General features: G+C 43.3%; 1 protein-coding gene across 6 annotated transcripts; it reads right to left on the bottom strand.

Annotated features, from left to right (window-relative positions):
• Positions 1 to 540: 540 nt before the first annotated feature.
• Positions 541 to 14,011, bottom strand: LOC134478890 (uncharacterized). 6 transcript variants are annotated; one of them, XM_063278783.1, is made up of 6 exons: positions 13,708 to 14,011; positions 7,320 to 7,484; positions 3,874 to 4,033; positions 2,562 to 2,705; positions 935 to 1,040; positions 541 to 811 (listed from the first exon to the last, which is right to left on the bottom strand). In XM_063278783.1, exons 1-5 carry the CDS (start codon positions 13,850 to 13,852, stop codon positions 983 to 985), a joined length of 672 nt encoding a protein of 223 aa, XP_063134853.1. In that variant the 5' UTR covers positions 13,853 to 14,011; the 3' UTR covers positions 541 to 811; positions 935 to 982. The 6 variants fall into 6 exon arrangements, with proteins under 6 accessions (XP_063134853.1, XP_063134857.1, XP_063134858.1 ...); XM_063278787.1 differs by adding an exon at positions 7,577 to 7,663 and having other exon boundaries at positions 541 to 1,040; positions 5,062 to 7,484; positions 13,708 to 13,846; XM_063278788.1 differs by lacking the exon at positions 13,708 to 14,011 and adding an exon at positions 5,062 to 5,171 and having other exon boundaries at positions 541 to 1,040; positions 7,320 to 11,987.
• Positions 14,012 to 21,767: the final 7,756 nt, after the last annotated feature.

Genomic DNA, 21,767 nt, shown 5'->3' with positions numbered 1-21,767 from the left:
ATTGATAATAGGTAAAAGATCTGCTCTATTATGGAAACTAAGTGATGCTGGAGGATGATCCTGACCCACAATGAGCAGTGGGAACACCAGAGCCCTGTAGGGATGCCTGACAACCTAACACACTGAGCACCCACGGCTCAGTAAGTTCCCTGTGAACACACATCTCCTGAGATCTCTCTATTTAATTGTAGGTGATCCTGTCCACCTAATACAGCACCTCATGTGGAATAACAAAAGCCACCTGCAGGAGCTGTGGGGATGACTCACAGGGTAGAGCATCTGCTGCTCTCTCAGAAGAACCACATGGACCCTAACAATTGGGTAAAGTGTGTCAGTGATTACATCATAAAGTGTGTGTCAGAGAAACAGCCACATTATCCAAAAGACACTGTCACACTGGGTACCCCTTGGTGACTTTGAATTCACTTATTAGCCCAGGCTCCATGGAACATGCAGAGATCCATCTGTAGCTGTCAGTTTTAGGTCCACAGGAGGGGACAGAACCCTTTAATAAGAATGATGGTCTTAAGAGTCAAGAGATAGAATTCAATTTTTATTCATAACGAATACATTTTTATAACAAAACAGGATTAAAATGAATAAAAATATTTAAAAATATTTGAAAATAAAAATAGTAACAAGAACATACAAATATGAAACAACAAAAAGAAAACTTCAATTAAAATCATAACAAAAATATTTCTAAAAGCAGATTCTTAACGAACATGTAGAAGCACAGATGTATTGCTGTGTCTCCTCTAGCACACATAATGAAAGGTGGTCCCCCAAGGTGTCTCTCAAGTGGTGTTTTCTGAAGAAGAAAGTGAGTAAGAACTCAATCAGTCAGGCTGGCTTAGTGATATATAAATTTAGGGTCTCTAAGAAATGACAAATTAATTCAGAGGATGAATACTCTTCCAAAAACTGTTGTTACCATTCAGGGTGTTGGTCATCAGGGACTCCTGAGAAAGCAACTTATTGTTCAGGAAGCTCTCTTACTGGTGTGTGTCCAATTCCAGCTGTCTTGCACTTTCTGAGACCTAGGAGAGGAAGGAAGTTTTTCAGATACTGATTTGGTGGGGAAATGCAAGCCAGCTGTCAGAATGCTGCCTTCTAACACCTCAGTTCTATTGGACAATCGACATGGACATTTTAAGTGATATCATTGTTGCTAACTCTGTGGGCAGGGCAAAATCTCCAGCAAGACTCACAGTAATGTGGGCTGCCAATCTGGGACCCAGACTTATACCAGTGCAAACCAAGAACAGGGCAACGGCAAGAGACCTCATCGGGTTGCAGGAAGAAAGTAGACGTCCATATGTCAAAAAGGATAAAGCCAATGACAAGTACTAATTTGACATTTGCACTTGTTCTTATCCCGGAAAGGTGCTTCCTACACAAGAAGTCACATGACCACAGAGTGTCATTTGTCAAAGAACCAAGAACTTGTTCAAAACTCTACATAGGATCTAATCTATCACATGGATATGCAATAATGAGGTATGTTATTCATCTGTCACCATTTCTAGACTGCAGCTTCAAAAAGATCAGCAATATATACTTGCAAAATAATTCAGTTTCTGAAAAGTGTTTAACTTCCCAGAATACTTGTGCATAGGCAGAGCAATGAACAATTCCATTACATGAGGTGGTTGGCTGGTTGTGAGTGTAAATTAGAAAGGTGGTAGGAGAGAGCAAAGATGTATCAAATTGGCAAATTTTATCAGATATTGTTAAGCTAACACAGCTGCTCATCCCTATCTGATGATGCTGGGTCTGGACGTTGCTGGTCTTTATCTTTCTTGTTGAAGTCAACCAAATATTTCTGGTTCAGTGCACACTCAAGATGTCCCTCCTTGCTCCCTGCTTCAGTGGGACCAACTTCTTCCTGCATGTGTTCTCCATCAGGAGCTGGCTGAGCAGGTTTCTGGAAATACAGTCTGCATAGTAAGATCATGCTGGCCCTTTCTCCCATTCCCACTCCCAAGTCCCACTAACACTACCAGGTCCCAGATACCCATGAAGACTTAATAAAATGCATCTTGATACATATAAGGCTGCTGCACAAATCACAAAGAGTTAATTTGGGGAAGAATAAATTGTTTGTTTGGCCTGAGCACCAATTAGTGTCCACATCTCTGAGAAAGAACATGGATCTACAACTATCCGTGAAAGCCCAATGCATGGGGGCAACATCAATTAGTAGTGGGCCAACACCCTCAAAGGAGGTCAGTAGAACCAAGAGAAGGTCATTCTAACCATGTGGTCCACACACTGAATTTTGTAAAACCTGGTATGACACCATAGGTCCAGGTCAGCCTAATAACCTTCTGCTGACTTCAATCAGTGCTGTTCTATCTAGAGCCTTCTGAAGATGCCTAGACAATCCTGGGATGAGGAACAGTCTTTTATGGAACTGAAAACTGAGTCCTAATTACCCTGGCACACTGATGTGTGAACAGCACAAGAGATAGAATCAGAGTTGAAGAGTGTCCAATCCAGAACAAAGAAAGTCAGAAATGGCCATTCCACAGGTGATAGGCTTTCTGACCAGGACTTACCTAGAGAAGGTAATCTCCTTCTTCAGCTTCTGGTTGTTCTCATGGATCACAGTGTTCTCCATCTCTAAGTTGTGCAGAATTGACATGACCGCCTCCTCCATTCTCTCCAGGTCTTCATAATATGGATTTGGCCTGAAGTGTGGCCTGGCCCCAAATGATAGAATACTATGAACACCAGCATTTAGGAATATATGAACTCAGGGTGGGTCCTGTACTACCCCAGTCCTGGAAGGACACCTTCTGAATTCTACATATTGGGATCTTCTTCAGCTTCAGAAACGTGTTTTTCTGCGTCCAGGACACCAGAATCTCGGCATCCAGATGGAGGCTTCCCTGGCTCCCTTTGTTCAATCAAGAGGAAATCTGCAGTCAATCCAGTTAAGCTATCAAGAGCCTAGGCCACACCTCTCCATGCTCCCCGACCCCAACACACCCAAAACCTGTGATTTCTTTTTTCCTGTTTTGATAATAGAACATATATCACCACAAAATTATAATCTGCACAAATAATACAAATATACAGACAAACGTGTCCACATAGGCAAAGAACTGTGCTGTTGACAGTGGGGCTCCCAGAACAAAGCATTTACATCACTATGAAAGAGTTAGAGGTAAATACTCAGGCCAACACATAGACCCCTAGATTCCAGTGTGGAGGGAAATATAAACATATAAAAGTTGTCCATACGCATTTGGATATATGCACACACAGACTCACAGACTGAGACATCCCCACAAAAAAGAGAAATGTAAACAGTCATAGAAAGAGAAAGAGAAATATGGAAACAGAGAGCAGTGTGAGAACCAGGAGAAATGCATGCACCATTGCTGTCTCAGAGGGCAAGACACACAGACAAGAACAAACAGGCCTGAGCCTGAGACTTTCTCGTCAAGCATTGAGATGAACAGTGTGGGACCAGGCCCCTCAGGCTGCTGCCTGGATCTTCCAGCACTCAGTCCCCTGCCTAGCAAGTACAGAGACTCACCATAAACTCACTGCAATTACAATCTTGCAAAGCCACCAGCTCAAGGGCTTTGCAAATGCACACTAGACACTCACTCTCCCTGACTTTATCCCTGAATTCTTCATTCAGACCACAAGTTCTGCTTTTCAATAAATGGAAGCAGATGAGTCCATTTTCCATCTCGCTCCTCAGGGTCAGGTTCTGAATCTCCTCTTTATGGGAGGTGAGGTTTAGCACAGGGTGGATAGGGAGGCACAGCTTTCTTGAACCCAAAACCTTAATAGGAGAAGATGAAGGTGACCTTGCAGACCCAGGAATGAAACAAGAGCATTTGGAGCGATTCATACCTGTTCTTCATGGATCTCTCTGTCAGGAACCTCAGGCGATCTCTCAGGTCATTTCTCTTTTCGGTAATGAGCTGCAGCTCTTCAATCAGCCTCTCCTTTTCCTTCTTGGCCTGCTTCTCCCTTAGGTCAGTGCCAGGGGATGATGTTTCTCTCCCAGCGTCTGTAGGTAGAAGAACACAAGTGAACCTGCATGGGGAGAATGCATAGAGTGTACATAGACCACAGTGAGGCCTAAACAGGAGAACAAGCCTGGAACCCAGTGTCACTGCTAGGCGATTGGTCTATGCTTAAGAGGCCTCCTCAGTGGATCTCAGTTCTCCCACTACTCTATAGAGACCAAGAGATGTAAGCAGCCAGGTATGCCCTATGCCGGACATCACGTGCTTACATGTACCACGGAGATGGCTTCTCCAGGATTATTATCAGCTGAACAGGGTACAACTTGGTTTCAGGACCCTCACCCCTGTGGTTTCAGAACTCAGATGATAAATTCACCATCCACAAAACTTGAATGATTGGAGACTCTCAGATGTCCTACCCTGATACTCTCCGTGAACAACTTCGGATTTAAAAAGCATTTCCAGGGAGGACATGGTCAACAGACATATCAGGGCCCCTATTTGATACACCAAACGCTCCAGAAATGAGAGTAGGTTACAGGCTGAATCTTGGTCTACCCGTTCCAAATAGTTTTGGTATTTTAGAAAAATGTAACACACAACCTCAAATATATAAAGCTAACGATGACCCTGCCAGTTAGAAGAAATCAGAGGAGGTGTAAGAACATAAGGTTATTGCCTGGAGCACAATTCTCTCCCTGTTCCTACTGTCAGATATCCACTGTATTTAAAGAAGCAATGATAGTGAAATACATTGCTGCCCTGTCTAAACTCAGAAAAGGTGGACCCTCCATGACTCCTGATGGTGTTATTATATCAATGTAACATAACAAATGAACTGAAAAGTAAAGGCCAGAAGTTCACAGTATAATAGCATTGGCATTACCATATCCTCCCAGTGGGGATGGGGAAACTAAAGGTCTGAAATCCTTGACTTTAAGAATTGTACTATTCATGGAAATTCAATTCCTTTTCAGATGCTCCAGTTGTTGTGGCCCATTGCTAGAAAGGTAAGGTTAAGCCTCCACCCCCCTGACAGGAAGCTCAAAATATACTGCCCATGGCTTACTTGACATTCCCCAGAAGTCCTGTCTTTGTCCACCATTACTTTGAGACGAAAGGCCAGACTCCTTCACTCTAGTCTCTCCAGAATCGACGATCCCCCTCCCAAAACGCTTCCTAAGATGGGAAAACATGTCTTAGGTTGTAACCGCCAGACTCAGTATGAGAGAAACTAGGGCACTGGTCATCACTACAACACTGGTGACATCACAGAGGATGCCAAGAACTCTCTAGGAGATAATAGAATGTCCAAGAAAAGACAGCTGATGTCATGGGGAGCAGATTTTGTTTCCTGATAATAATCTCCCTGTACTGAGCATAAGCTGAGGGGCCCTTTCCAGGAGGCTTTCCCAGGGCAGAGCCACTGGGAATCTCCTGCTTCCAAAGCCAAATTTTCCTCAAGGCTTGATTATAAAACAACCTTAGTAATTCCTATGCATCTAAATGAATGTTTCCTTCCATATCTTGCCCCAAAATGTCTCATCATAACTCAAATTGTCCTCATTCACCAATGTTAGCCATTAAAACTTCCTGAGATTTCACACCAGCTTGAATATGCAGTCAAAAGTTCTCTTGACTCATTATGTACAGGTGGTTTATATCACATCAAGAAATAGTCTCCATGGTAGGTTACAACATGGGTGTGTATTAGGGGAACACTCATGAAGTCATGTGCTTAACAATTGACAATTGCCAATAAATTCCTAGGAGAAAGAGTTGAAGTCTTTATGGTGCTAGGAAAACTGTGGAGACCAGTTGGCAGAGGAAAGTGCAAGATTGGAGCCACCAGTGAACGGAACCTCATGCTGCTTGTGGGGTTCTCCTCTCTGCACCAAGGTCACCAAAGGAGCACTGCTCACAGGCCTGAGTAAGATGTACCATGAGCTTCTATCAGAAAAATAAAATAGTCAAGAGACATAGGGGGTGCACATAAACAACTAAAATGAGGCTATAAACATCATTAAGTGGATAGAGCAAGGTCCCAGTACCTGTACACTGGGAAATGGCCACCCCACCAAACACAGAAGCATCTATCATAGTAAAGAATGAATACTTTATAGAATGCACACACTAAACACTGATTGATCACATCCGTAGTTCAAATTTTGGGAGCAAATTCATGGCCCCAACTCTCTTTCTCTCAACTTATATAGCAAAAAATAAGAAAGAGAAAAGAAAAAATCAAAACAAAAAGCTCAAGCTTCTCTCTCATATGAAGATTGCAGGAAGTGTTATCTGGTGGTCAGTTCTGATTGGGCCATTTTAGATAGAACAGTGAACAGAGACCCTTAATGTGATGGGCCCTATATAAAGCTTTTTGCAATATTGGAATTTTAACAAACCTCATCCCGAACATACAGAAGAGGCAAGGATGTGATCACCATGCCCTTGTTCTCTATCAGGTTATTTTTCTGCGTCCTTGATTGTCAGGCATATAACAGCAACAATCTGAAATAGCTGGTAGACATGGAAAATCGTGGCTAAAACTATAGTTGTGGGTTGCACACCTCAACTGTCACAGGCTAATGCTGTCCTCACAGTCCTTGGAGGCTACTCTTGTAAGCCTATGTATTGGAAAGTGGAAGGAAGTTTATCTGAGCTCAAAGAGAACCTGGCCAACCAAGTAGAGGGCAACATGCGATACTTGAGACCCTGTCTAAAACCAGCGCAGAAACCCACTCTTCATTCAAAGCATCATCTATGAATTCTCAATTATCTACCATTCTCTCCCTACCAGTCGTTCAGTTTGGAATGGTAGAAAAAAATGGAACTGATCTTTCTATTGTAAGGACCTTGATCTCTCTTTCCTTAGGTCCACATTAAGAGTGCATACAAATGGATACCACCATCTGAACATCTTAGTATTATCTACTCTGTATATCTAGCATAATACTGTGCCTATGACAATCTCAAGCTTCCTTGAGCATTGTTGCCCCAGCAAGAAGTATGAAGTACTGAGGCCAGTCCCCAGGGAACCTTTCAAGGGTTAAAAAGAAAGCCATCAGAGATACTCCACTTTTTGTCCTTAGATTAAATCAAGCTGACACAATGTGAACCTGGTGGGCTATTTAACCATGCATCTTTCTTCCAACCACCCCCCCCCATTCTGAGTTCAGTCCATGGCAGAATTCATTCCCCAGCATCGTAGATATTTCTTTGTATATTTCCACAAGAGCCAGGTTTCTTTCTCTTTTAAATAGAATTAGTTGTAGTCAATCAACTGCTGCCCTATGTAAGAAATGATTAGTATGTATTGTAACTTACCACACTGTATTTGTGTATCCACGTACGTTAGTGGAAATCCAGCATTACTGAGGAATTGGAAACCAGCGCTGTGGCCATGCCTTTCTGTGCCTACTCCTGGCTCACAGGCAGCAGGGGGGCAGACCTTGAGTTCCTCTTCAGGGACCAAGTGATGTTGAATGGGCACTGAGCAGGCAGAGAAACACAGCTGAGGCAGCTCCTTTCAGTTATCAAACACATCATCTCCTTCCCTGCTGAGGTCTTGCCCCCACACCTACCTTAACAGTGGCAAATTTGTTACACAGCAGCCAGCTCTTTCCTATTGTGCTGTAATACGCCTCCACATCATGGATGCTGAAAACAAGCTAACACAAAACAAAAAAATCTGACACTGAACTGTGTGGTGCTGGTCACATACCCTGTTATGTTCTGTATATTATGAGGTTTGTTAATCTTAACAAGTTCCCCAACTATAAGCTTCCCATAGGACCCATCAGATTCAAGGAAAATAGGAACAATTATGTGTAAAATGTCCTGAGTCAGGGCCCATAGACATCAACATTTACAGCCGTTGTGCGTGAGCCCATGTGGATCTTGCAATGAGCTGGGCCTAGCAATGTCCAGTACACAGTTGTGAGCTATTGCTCTGGTTGAACTGTATTGGTGTGTGCATTCAATGAACTACACCTATTTAAATGAATTCAGTGTTCCTGTGGTTTGAGTCCAGACCTCTTGACACCAAATCTTCCCTTCAGCAGCATTTAGGAGAAGAAGCTAAGGTCAGGAGAGGTGACATCTTGCCATAAGTTATGTGACAAGAGGGATGGTGAATGATCCCTTGTGATAAGAATCAAGGTTTCCTCTGTGGTACGTACTTAGGTCTATACTGGCCCTGTGTAACAGCTTCAAGAACCCATTTCTGATTTCCCTTGGGATTCCCTTGATGATGCACTCAGTCAGGATTGGACACAACCAAAATGGTAGTCAAAGTACTTGATTTAAAAAGTGTAGGGAACACTGCAAACTCACGTTTCAGGATATTTGATTACATTGTAAGCCCCAAGATTTGTTATTTACTTAAAAGAAAATATATGTCTGGCGGTGTAGGTCAGCACTAACACAGACATTTAACTCTAGAACTTGCTGATTTTTATTGATAGAGAAACTGCACAGAATTGCTATAGGGACCTGTGTCTTAGGTCTGTTTCCCTAGTATATCCTCTACATCTCTCATGATGGTGATCCTGTTTCTGGCTAAATGTATGTCTGTTTACTGGGGAATTGAGTTTAGTGACATGCAAATATTATTTAAACCTATGTATTAAATTTTGTCATTTTGTTAATTTTTGTGGTTTTTATTGGCTTCTTTTGATTGACTGTTGTAGTTTTATTAAATTATTTCCTGTTTTCTATAGTATTTTATCCTTCCCTTCAAACTAAAGTATTCCTTTTAGGATCCTCTACAGAGCTGTCTTACCGGTTATACATATTGTGTTAAATTTATTTTTAGTGTGCATTAGTCAGCACAGTAGCTGGGCAGCTGCCTGCCCTCCATGGTATCAGATTTACTTTCCAAACAATAACGCTCAACTCTTACTGACTGTGTAGCATCTTGGCTGCTCTTTGTTCCCCTTGGACAGCCCTCAGGACCAGGCGCTCCTCTCCCTTAACCATGGCTGCTGTCCTCTTCCTCTCTCCTCTCCATCACACACGTTCTTCCTTTATTCTCTGGCAGCTTCTTCTTCCTTCTTCCCTCCTCATGATCCTCTCTAGCAAAGCCCTCAAAGCTCACCTCCCCAGTCTCTCTGCTGTGCAGCTGTTGGCTGTTGGCTTCTTTAAAATCACAGTTAACTGGGAGCAGGGTCAGCTTTTGGGGATTTGCCAGTCTTGAGTTCCACAAATTAGCATTAAACACAAGAAGAATTAGGCCAATCCACTACAGGGATTTCTTTTGTTTTATTTTGATGTAATTATTCTTTTACCTTTTTGCTTTTTATTTTATTTGTGGCTATATTTTATTAATTGGTTATTTTATTTATTTATATTTCCAATGTTGTCCCAGTTTCCAGACTCCCCTCATCAAATCTTACATCCCATTTCTGCTCAGCTTTGCCTATATGACAGTATCCCCCACCCACACATATCCATTCCCACCTCACACCTCTAGGACCTCCTTTTGGTGGGGCAACAGGCCTCAGCATAGTCAATGGCCTCCCACCACATGGATGCCACTTAAGTCACTCCTCTTCTACACAGTGACCTAGAACCATAGACCCATCCTTGTATATCCTTTGGCTGGCAGTTTGGTCCCTAGGAGTTGGGGGATTGGTGACAGAAGGTCTGTTTAGATATTAAAGACCAATGATTGCTGCTTTCTCTTCTTTTTCTAGTTATTGGTGAAATTATGTTTGTGTGCTTCTCTTTTTTGAAATTATTGAGAGATGATTAGTTTCTTGGTTTTTCTTGGGTACAGTTTAGCTCACTGTCTTGAAGTTTTCCTCCTATTATCCTCTGTTGTGCTCTCTTAAAGAAAAATATTGTTTAAATTTGGTTTTGTTGTGAAATATCTTGGTTTCTCCATTTATGGTGATTGCGAATTATGCTGGTTATAGTAGCCTTGGTCTGCATTACATCGGCCCAATTTTTTCTGGCTTTTGGAGTCTCTGTCGAGAAGTCTTGTGTAATTCAGATAGGTCTGAATTCATTTGTTGCTGGATATTTATACTTTACCCATTTAATATTCTTTCTTTTATCTGTGCATTTAGTGTTTTAATTATTATGTGAATGGAGGAAATTTTTCTGGTTAAATTAATTTTGCATTCTCTAGGCTTGTTGTACCCTTATGGCCTTTTATTTCTTTACCTTATGGAAGTTTTCTGCTATGATTTGTTGAAGATGTTTACTGGACCTATGAACTGGAAATGTCAATTCTCTTCTATATCTCTTATCCTTAGGTTAGGACTTTTAATTGTGTCCTGAAATTCATGTATGTTTGGATTCAATAAACCATACATGTTTATCTGAGATGGGTGTTTTGTCTTTTGTGGGGTGACCTCCTTTACCCCAACTCTTCCATTTAGAAGCACGTTCGATAATGAGACATGGTCAGCAGTGGTGACCTCTTGCCATAAACTATATGAAAATAGGGAGGTGACTTTATGTGTGTCAAGTATCAGTAGTCTCCTGGGTGGTTTTGGTCCCCGGTTGGCCCTATACAACAGTTTCAAAAGCCCAGGATTGATGTTCCTTGGGATTCCCATGGTGATGCACACAGACATGACAGAAAAAGGCCAGAATACACAGGATAGTACTTGACTTATGTAATAGAGAGAACATTATTAAGTTATGTTACAAAATATTCGATCACACTGTGATCTCCCTGAATGTATTATTTAATGAAAAACTATTGTGTGGTATAGCATCGCCAGGGCACAGACATTTAATGCAAGAGCTCTTTGTTTACTGTGAACATGGACTTTATTACTGTTCAGCTCACCTACCTCACACCTTTACTGCAAAGCTAAAGGGCACTTAGGTCTAGAGCAGATCAAGGCACAACTTGATAGGAAATGAAGATAAGTAGGGCAATGGAAAGTCTTTCAGTTGTAGGATTTTTAAGAAAGTGTGCAGAGAGAGCTACAGTGCTCTTCTTCTGGGGGAACAGTGAATTAGGAAGGACAGTTGGGAGCTTCACTTAAATACAGCATCTGACTCCTGAGACCTTATTGGTAAATTAATGTCTGGAATTTTGTGTCGTAAAACAATGCATTGCCTTTGCAGCTTTTGGCAAGGGCCATCGACAGAGAGATCACACCAGCTGGGGACAATCTGAAAAGAAATCAGGTTTTCTTAAGTCACCTGAGAAGTCCTCAAGGAGACAGGAATGAATGGGTAGCACCATAATAGAAGGCCTTAGGATCTCAGATAGTTCTACTCTAGATGCCTTGAAAATAGAAGCAGAAAATGAAAAACTAAATGACTTCACAGGAATTAGCTCAATTCTCACTATGATTATTTCATGTTGGTATTTTATACTTGATTCATTTTTTAAAAGTTTTAAAATAAGAGTCTTCGGTTTTAATTTGAGGCTGTCTTAGAATCATGAAATGCTTACACTCTGGGCAACTAAACTCCAGGAAATCTTCTCCAGTCATACAGCTGGGTCATATGTGAGGCAACAACTGTTTAAAAGGGAGAGCTGGTTGCTTTCTCCTGGAAGAAGCACTTGGGGGTTGACTGTCACTTCTGAGCCTTCTGTTCTGAGTCACTTCGCAGAAGGGGCACTTTGCTCTAACTCCTCCATGGGACCCATCCAGCACTGGGGCTGGAGGATCCTATGGTGTTGCAGCTCTGAGCTGGGAGGAGGAGCTAGCACACTGACATGGAGAAGCCTGTTTTCACAGCTGATCTAGATCTGAGAAACAGGTGATTTTAAAGAAGCATGTGAAAGTATCTCCTGCAGGAGAGCTCACTATGCAGGGAAAGTCACACAGGACAGGGAAAAGTGGCTTCCCAACTTCCATGGGGCGAGCGAACTAGGGAGGGCACAGGATGGTTGAGGAGTTTATGAAAGGCCTGCATCTCCCTGAAAGTCTTCCAGCAACCCTACATCCCACCACTATCCCAGGCTCACAGGTGAGGATCAGCCAAGCCTGCCACCTACTGGGGTCCCTGCAAAGTAAACCTGGAGTGGTGAACTGGGGAAAACACTTCAGGGGAGCGGGAGACACAAGTCCCCAGGGCCAAGCCTGGCATCTGTTCATTTGGCTCTGGCTTCTAGGTGTTGCCTAGTGCAGGGCTTGGTGAGCCCAGATCTCAAAAGTCTTTGGCCAAAGAAGTGAGAGCCCACAGGGCAATGCAAACCACGGCAGGGCAGGGCAGAGCAAAGCCGCACTCCAGCAGACAGTGTATAAGCTATGGGCTCGCAGGACTGACAGGAGCAGAGCTAACCCTTGCTCTTTGGGCAGGGCGGGGCGGGGCGGGGCGGGGCGGGGCGGGGCGGGGCGGGGCAGGGCAGGGTGTTCTGCACTCCAGCAGACAGTGTATAAGCTATGGGCATGCGGGACTGGCTCATTATAAGGCAGGGGAGTAACACACTCCTTCTAAACAAAGAATGACTGTACTAATAATCTAACCTTAATATTTTGAATTTCTTGTCCCATATAAAGAACTGCCTCTTCTAGAGCATTCGCCCTGTCTTCAAACCCTCCATGTATCTTTCCTTGAATCAATAAAGCAATACTAACATTCTTAGATAACTTAGATGAGCAGTGTGGACCTCTCTAACCAAAGAAGTAGTAGATAAGGCAAAAGGAGACATTATACCAATCAGAGCAGTAAGACCCAGAATTAAGGCAACCACAAAACGCCTACCTCTACGAAGTACAGAGGAGGCATGATGAATGGCCTCTATGCCAGGATCAAAAAACCATGTCCCATTAACATAGACAGGCAAAAGTACATAAGGAGGTTGTCTTACTATGACAAAAACATTTTTCCTTGTAACAGTAAGACAATTAGATAATTGACAATTTATGCAAGTAACATGATAAACACCATGACCATCCTGACAAGGGAAAAATCGCCATGCTCTTCAGAGGAAAGAAAGGAGAAAGGAGCAGCCACACAGGTTAAAACGGAAGCAGAAACTCTCTTAACCTCAGAACGAGGTCTAATAAGGGTTACTTTATGAGGAGCAGCCAAAAGACGCTATAGATCAGGCTGAACAGGAAGCAAGTGGGAATTAAAAATTGGGGGAAAGGTAGGGGAAGCCCATCCAGGGGCAAACCAGGCATTAGCAGGGGAGGTCGGTAAGGAAGCATCCCCTTTGGTAAACCTATACTGTTTCAATTGCATAGATAATCATGTTCTGGACTACTAACAGACCAATCTAAAAGTTTAAAAGTTTGAGCTGTAGGGCTAAAGGGAGTAAAGTACGCAGCTTTGGAGAGAAAACCGCAAGACCACCATTTAGGGTAGCCATTAAGAGCAATATTCTCCCAAACAGAGATCAGCTCCTCGCCATTCTGACAAGCAAACAAAAGGGAAGGCAAAGGACCTGAAGAAGATGGAGGAGAATAATGAAAGCCTCCTTTAAAAGGTAAAACTAATTTTAGAAACTGAAGGTCTCGCTGACTGGTGGAATCGTCACTACAAGCATATTTTCGAGGAGTTGGAGACTCTGAAATTAACTCTCTCTCCTCTAAAGAAAACACCCTTTAATGTTATTTTTAACAGTAAAGCCATTCCAGAATAGTTGTAGCAAGTCAAAGTTCGTTCTTTGAAATAAGAACTACTTTCTCCTCACCTTGACAAGGCCAAATTCCCAAGGGGCCACATGAAACAAGGGAGGGTCATGTAAATAAGCCCAGTAGGAGTCTTGGGCAGCAGCATAGAGAAAAATAATTACCTGGGTGAAGAGCAGTGAAAGCATAGCAGGAGAAGATTGGAGGGAGTAACTGGGAGGCGGAGAGGAAGCACACTATCTCTTGCAGCAGAGACCAATTCTTGAAGCTGATCCCAAGTTGGCAACAGCGTGGTAGATGAGCGACCATGCAGCTGAAGCCTGGTGAAAGCAGAAGTGAGGCGCTGCTCAGAGCTGTCTGGCGTCATCAGGAATGAGGCACGCTCCGCTCTCATCTTTCGCTGTCGGTTGTTGAGGGGAGACTTTCTGCTTTTCTGCCCTGGGATTGTATGATGTGATGAGGCGGTCCGGAATCCAGACTGGTGACTTGGCATCCTGTGGAAAGACACATGCATGCCCCCTTGCGGAGGAGAGAAGAACATCTGGTCCCTTCCACGTAGATGAAAGAGCTTTCTGCAAATCTAAGGGATGGTGATGTTCCCTAGGATCGCAATGGCGCTGTTGCAGATCTACCTTGAGAATCCTTTTTTCCCTTTTCTTCTTTTTCTTCCATCTAAATTAAACTGGGTATTTCTCATTTACATTTCAAAGGTTATTCCCATTCTCATTTCCAGGCCAACATTCCCCTAACCCCTGCCCCTCCCCTTCTATATGGCTGTTCCCCTGCCCATCCTCCTCCCATTACCGCCCTCCCCCGATGAATCCAGTTCACTGGAGCTCCAACCTTGACAGGACCAAGGGCTTCCCTTCCACTGGTGCTCTTACTAGGCTATTCATTGCTACCTATGCGGTTGGAGCCCAGGGTCAGTCCATGTATTGTCTTTGGGTAGTGGCTTAGTCCCTGGAAGCTCTGGTTGGTTGACACTGTTGTTCATATGGGGTCTCAAGCCCCTCCAGCTCTTTCGGTCCTTTCTCTGATTCCTTCAAACGGGGTCCCATTCTCAGGTCAGTGGTTTGCTGCTGGCATTCGCCTGTGTATTTGCTGTATTCTGGCTGTGTCTCTCAGGAGAGATGTACATCTGGTTATTCAAATAATTACTTACAAAAAGAGCATGATAATAAGTGAGTGGGGGAGACATATTTTAATTCTCCTCCCTGTACCTTAGCCATTAGTGTCTTTAATATTTGGTTAGATCTCTCAATAATTGCCTGCCCTTGAGGATCATATGGAATGCCTGTAGTGTGTCTAATAACAAATTTAATACAAAAGTTTGCAAAGGCTTTAGATTGATAAGCAGGACCATTATCAGTTTTCAGATGCAGCAGGATGGCAAGAAATGCAAAAGAAGCAAACAAATGCTGCTGTACATCCTTGAATGCTTCTCCCGTCCTGGCTGTGGCCAAAATAACTCCAGAAAGGTATCAACAGTCACTTGAACAAAGGAAAAATTTCCAAAACATGAAACATGAATTACATCCATCTGCCGTAGGATTCCAGGCTTGAGTCCTTGAGGGTTAACTCCAGGCAGAGAAGCTGGAAGTGTTGTAGGCAAGCAGAACAATGTTTTACAATCTGACGAGCTGCCTCTCTAGTCAAAGAAAATTGATATCTCAGTGCCTGAGCATTTTGGTGGTGAATACCATGGGTGGCGATTGCTCTACTAACATCATCTAAAAGCGAACCCTGAGTCAATAAATTTGCATATGAGTTTCCTGTGACTAAAGGTCCAGGAAGACTATTGTGAGCCCGAGTATGTCCCACAAAATAAGGAATCAAGCGTTGACGCACCAATTGTTATAATTTTTGTAATAAGGTATTAATTGTTGTTTTGTCTGTGTTGATCACAGCTATCTCAATAACAGGGAAGAGTCTATACACATTTTGAGAGTCAGGATAGAGGTTAAAATGAATCGAGGAATAATGAGAAAAAACTTCAATAACTACATATAACTCTGTCTTTTGAGCTGAGGTAAAGGAGGTCCTGGTGTCAGTTTCAGAAACAATAACGAATGGCTTTTCCATTTGAAGAACCATTGGTAAAGAATATTTTTCCTTGATCTAAAGGCTCCATAGAGAAGGCAGAAGGAAATATAACTTGTTGTCAATTCAGAAAATGTAACAGAGGATTTTTTGGAAGATGATATAACACTTGCCCCTTAAAGGAGACAAAAGCTAATGCAAAGGAACCAGAAAAATTTAGCAACCACTCAACCTGAGTGTTGGTGCAGGGTATTCTAATCAATTCAAAATCTTTACCCAATATCCCCTATTCCTTCTCTACCCTCCATAATGAGCTGAGCTACTAAATCATAATAAGGAATCAAAACGTGGGGAGGGAGCAGGCAAATGGATCCATTCTAAAGGTCCTTGTTCTTGCCAGATAACCCCAGTGGGTGTTAGGGAAGTATGCAGGATAACACATTCACAGGCCTCATATAAATCAATTCTGACAGTGAGTTGTGCCTGGATGGCCTCCTCAAACACCTGCAGAGCCTTTTGTCCCTCTTGAGTTAACACTCAGAGAGATTTGGGACAATGATCTCTCTTTAAAATATCAAAAAGTGGCTTTAATTGGCCAATGGAAAATTTTACATAAGGTCTAATCCAGTTGATTTCTCCTAGCAGTTTTTGGAAATCATTTAAGGTTTTCAACTTATCCATCCTAAATCTTAAGACTGCATGTGAAATAGGATCAGAATAAAGAATTCTCCCCAAATAATTGTATGGGGGATCCTTTTGAAAATTTTCAGGAGCCACTATTAACCCATACTTACGCACACTTTGTATAAGGTTATCCAAAGCTTGATTCAGCAAAGTCAGGGAAGAATGAGCAATCAAAATATCATCCATAGAATGAAAAATCAACAACTCAGGAAACTGTTGACGAGTGGGAGACAAAGCCATATCCACAAATGTTTGACACAAAGTGGGACTATTTTTCATTCCCTGTGGGAGCACTTTCCACTGAAACCTCTGGTAAGGCCTTTGTAAATTTGTTGAGGGTAAACTAAAGGCAAAGGCTTCCTGTCATCTGGATGCAAAGGGATAGTAAAGAAACATCTTGCAATCTATAACACACGCAGAGCATCCTTCGGGAATCTCTGTGGGAGAGGGCAGTCCTGGTTGCAGAGCCCCTTAGCCTCCATGGCTGCATTCCCCTTCCTTACATCTTGTAACAATCTCCATTTGCCAGATTTTTTCTTAATCACAAAGATAGGTGTATTCCAAGGCCTGGTGGAGGGTTAAATATGACCGTTATCCAGTTGTTCTTGTACAAGGTGAGTAGCTGCCTGGATCTTTTCTTGACAAAGGGACCACAGATCCACCTAGACACTTTGATCAGTGGCCCAGACTGTCTTATCCCCAGTTAAGTCAATTACCCCAGAGATACTTTTCCACCTAAAAGAAGTCTAACCTCATCCTCATAATTAGCTTTAAATAAGAGAAATTGTCCCTCTGTGAGACAGGACCTGGCCAGGATAAATCAGTCTGCAGGAGTGAGCCAAATAAATGCCTACCAGATTTTCCACAAGGGAGAGGACATAAGGTGAAGTAGGGCCATATTTAGAAGTATTTTCTTTTCATTCCTTAACAAGTTTAAAGGAGATGAGTTCCCATTTCTGGATCTCCATGCTTACTGTTAGAAATAGCATCAAATGTTCTCCTTGTTCCCTGGCCTTCTACACTGCTTGCAGAATACGGGACTGAGGGGGGCTTCTTTTCTTACTCCTTTTCTTAGGCGTAAGAGGGCCCAGTCAGGATTACGATATTTAGCTGCCTCATCCTCTCTCAGATTCATCTCCAGGATCTAAATGCTCTCCCTCCTCGTCCTCCTCAGGGTCTGAGGAAGTCTCTAGTAAATCTACAATACACTGTGAAGGCGGTGGTTTTGATGACTTAGCAGTTTGTTTCTTATCGGTTTGTTTGGACAGTAGAGGCACTCCTTCCTTCACAGCACTGTTTGTACTACAAACAGACCCTGCTGATGAGCTGGGCAGGTCTGTTATCTTAGCCTGGGAAAGTGCCTGTTTCACCACAAACCAGAACATAAGCGCTTTCTCTGGAACCTGTCCTTCGTCTTCCTCATCCTTATGTTCCAGAATCCAGGTTTTTATATCCTTTCCTATGCTTTCCCATGCTGCCTCATCCAAGGTCCCTTTATCAGGTAACCAAAAGCTCACAGAACAAATGAAGAGAAGACAATCAGAGAGCTACTGTTTTTCAAAGTGAATTCTCTTTTTAAGCAATACCTTATGAAGAATCTTTTCATACATAGATCCCTCACTGGATTCAGTTTGCCCATAATAAAACTATAAAACTATCACACTATCACTTCATACCTATTCTTTCTCAGCACTCCTCTTTGGCCGAGGGGACCGTGGCTCTCACATATGGTCCTTTCCAGTTCGAAAACATCAGGAAAGGGGTTTGGGGCTTACACAATTCTTCCAATTCTGAGTCCCACGAGTTGGGTGCAACTTACTGCCGGGGTCTAGCCTTGACACAGGATCCGGGTTCTCAACTGAAGGCAGGGATATCTGGAAGGTGCTTAATAAATATACAGACTACTCTGTGGGTACAAACTGACAGGCAATTTCAAGGCTTGAACTCTCTCTCTCTCTCTCTCTCTCTCTCTCTCTCTCTTTCTCTCTCTCTCTCAGCTTGGGGCTGCACAGACTGCATTCTCTTGTGCACTCTGCTTTTTCTATTGTGGTTTTCTTTTCTCGAACTCCCACACTCATGTACACCTTTGTTTTATTACCCTTTCATTCTCACACACACTCTTCATACACACCTCACACATATTTCACACACACCACATGCACTCTCCTTTCACTCACACACACAATCTTCATACACTCCTCACATTCTCTCTTCTCATCCTCTCCAGCCTTTCTCTTGCTTCAGTCTTTTATTAATAATCCAAAAGTAGGTAGAAAAAAGACATTGTATAATCATTGCCAAATCAAATTCAAAAGAATAACCACATCCCACAAAGAAATAAGAATTACAATTGTTGGCCAAAGTTTCAAGCTTCCCCTATTCCCAGGCCTGTGGCCAAAATAATAATAATTGTAAACTTATTATTATTTAAACTTTAACTTTTAACTTATTATACTTCAGAGCTCAAAGCTCTGAGGTCAGCTACTTGCATTTTCCTGGGAAGCTCTAATGATAAATGACATAAGCAAAGATGCCAGGCAGTGACCAGAAAGTATCAAGTTAACCCTTAACTCAGTGGTTCCGCTAGCTTTCTCTTCCTTGCACACAAAGACTCTTGTATGAGTCCCCGTATTCTGACTAGTATATAATTTTATATATTCTATACTTTCTTATCCAGGAACCACTCTCAAATGTTATATAAAACTTAATTCCTAATGCAATAACTTTTTCCTTTCTTAGGGTCCTAATGCTGGCTCTAATTCATTTTCTGATAATTACTTTAAAGTTTCTTTGCAAGTCAAGCATTAATCTGGGATCTATTGTGCAGTTATTACATTGTTTCCAAAACAAGAACACATAGCATGCACCTGGGCCATCGGGGCTGTGCTGTGCTGTGCTCCTATGTCTCAATTTCCAATTGTTTAAGAATCATAACATCAAGCAACATCTAGTTTCACAGAATTCACCAGAGCAGAAGGAGAAGGAAGTAGGAAAGTCAGATATAATAGAATAATTGTGCACACCAAGGTCATCTGAAAGGCAGCCACACAGAAATGAAATCTATACAGCCATTGTCCAGGGCTAAGGGTAGGAGAAATGGGAACAACCAGTCTTTACAAAGAGCTGCTGTGGGCTACTGAGATGTCTCCATCCTGGCCTGCTGCTGGGAGTCCCTGTCATCTATGTTGTCCCCAGCAATTATTGACCCTATGCACCACATATTGAGTAATATACAGAAAAATTGCTGCAGAAAATTGACAACATTCACAATTGAATACAGAAGTCATCCTAATGGAGAACCATGTGCTTCAGCTTTTCTTGCAATACAGCATCGATATTTACCCCAGAGATTATGACCTTCAATGTCATGCTGGGAAACAGGTTTTGACAGATGCTCTTGTCCTTGACCAGAAGTATGCTGTGTTTTTATTGATGTAGATTAGACTTAGTTTTATCATTTATGTCAATGGGTCTTTTTTTCTACAGTCTGTCTGTGGCCTGTCCTGGGTGAATTTCCCTCATAGTCCAAAGGAAGGAATCCCATTCCCCGTTGTATATTATTGTTAGGGACCACGTGGTTCCTCTGAGAGAACAGCCGATGCTCTACCCTGTGAGTCATCACCACAGCTCCTGCAGGTGGCTTTTGTTATTCCACATGAGGTGCTGTGTTAGGTGGACAGGATCACATACAATTAAATAGAGAGATCTCAGGAGATGTGTGTTCACAGGGAACTTACTGAGCTGTGCGTGCTCAATGTGTTAGGTTGTCAGGCATCCCTACAGGGCTCTGGTGTTCCCACTGCTCAGTGTGGGTCAGGATCATCCTCCAGCATCTTACTTATTTTTATGTCTTTCTAGTTTTCTCCTAAGGCTTTCATCTTATCAATACACTTTCCCAATGAGACTTCATAACTAGCCATTATGGTTAACAAGAATAAAGAGGGTCATTAAGTGGCTGCTAGCTGTGTTTGTGGGAAAGCTCCTGACAGAGAGTGCAAGCCTGCCAGGTGGTGTCGCTCATGGCAGGAGGGACTAGCAGAACTGCTGTGGTCTGGGAGCACATGGGCTAGGGGCTGGAGCCAGGCTGCCTGGTGCCCCTCTGTGGCCATTTGACCTGGGTCCCAGTGTGAGCCCAGGGTGCTCTTAGTCCAGTTGTGCTTGCTCTACTTGTCCAGTGGCCTTGTGGCATTGCTGAGCACAGCCTTCAACCTGGACACCGTGAGGAAAATGATATCCGGAAATCAGGGGATCCCTGGAGTCTCTTTGGCTTCTTGCTAGCCAAGCACTGGCAGTTGAGGCTGGAGGACAAGGGTCTGTGAGTTCCCCAACTTTTCCCATCCCACCTTGGTTACTTGCCGAACCAGAGAGAACAAGGGCACTCTCTACCACAGCACTTCTTCATGCCCATAGCCTATCAGTCTGCTGGCAGGGACTTGAATTTTTTCTGCCTGACTCTGCCTGACCCTGACCCTGACCCTGACCCTAACCTGTCCCCAGCCCTGGCCCCGGCCCCGGCCCCTGACCCTGACATCTCCTACTTCTTCAGCCCAAGACATTTGAGATCTGGAGTAGCCATTCCCTGCACCGGCCCTGCCATTAGAGTCTAAAGGCAGTGAGGACAGGCCCAGCTGACACTTATGTCTCCCCATCCCCAGATGTGTTTTGCACAGTTCTACCCTCACTGCTTAGTTTGAGGGACCCCAGTAGGTGGCAGTCTTTGCTGAGCCTCAGGTGTGCCCCTGGAGCAGTAGGGGGACTTATGATTGAGGGAGGACATTCAGGGAGATGCAGGCCTTTCTCAAACTCTCTGATCATCCATCCAATACCCTCCCTGGTTCTTGCCCAGTGGAAGTTGGGAAGCCACTTTTCCATGTCCTGTGTGACTTTCCCTGCATTGTGAGCTCCCCTGCAGGAGATACTTTCACATGCTTCTTTAAAAGCACCTGTTCCTCAGATCCAGATCAGCTGTGAAAACAGGCTTCTTCAAGATAGTGTGAGCTACCCCACCCAGCTCAGAGCTGCAACACCATAGGATCCTCCAGCCCCAGTGCTGTGTGAGTCCCATGGAGAAGTCAGAGCAAAGTGCCCCTTCTGAGAAGTGACTTAGAACAGAAGGTTCAGAAGTGACAGTCAACCCCCAAGTGCTTCTTCCAGGAGAAAGCAACCAGCTCTCCCTTTTAAACAGTGTAGGCTCCCACATGACCTAGTTCTGTGATTGGAGAATATTTTCTGCAGCTTAATTGCCCAGTCAGAGTAGGACTACATCCTTGATCCATGCTCATTTCCACAACAAAAAGTCCTCCTCCACAACCCAGGCCTTGAGGTGAACCCAGGTCTTTCCAGGACCAACAGACCTGAGAGAACAGAGGGCAGTCCAGGGGAGAGAAGAGACCAGAATGATTTTAAGCTGGAGAAAACTCCCATACTAGTCATTTAACAACTTTTGTCCAGACCGTGGACTGCAGAATCTTAAGATAACATTTTTCTGATATCAGCTGAT

The sequence above is a fragment of the Rattus norvegicus genome, chromosome 19 (assembly GCF_036323735.1).
Source record: "Rattus norvegicus strain BN/NHsdMcwi chromosome 19, GRCr8, whole genome shotgun sequence".
Classification (NCBI taxonomy): domain Eukaryota; kingdom Metazoa; phylum Chordata; class Mammalia; order Rodentia; family Muridae; genus Rattus; species Rattus norvegicus.
The sequence above is the reverse complement of the archived record's forward strand: the minus strand, read 5'-3'. Positions and strand labels throughout refer to the sequence as shown.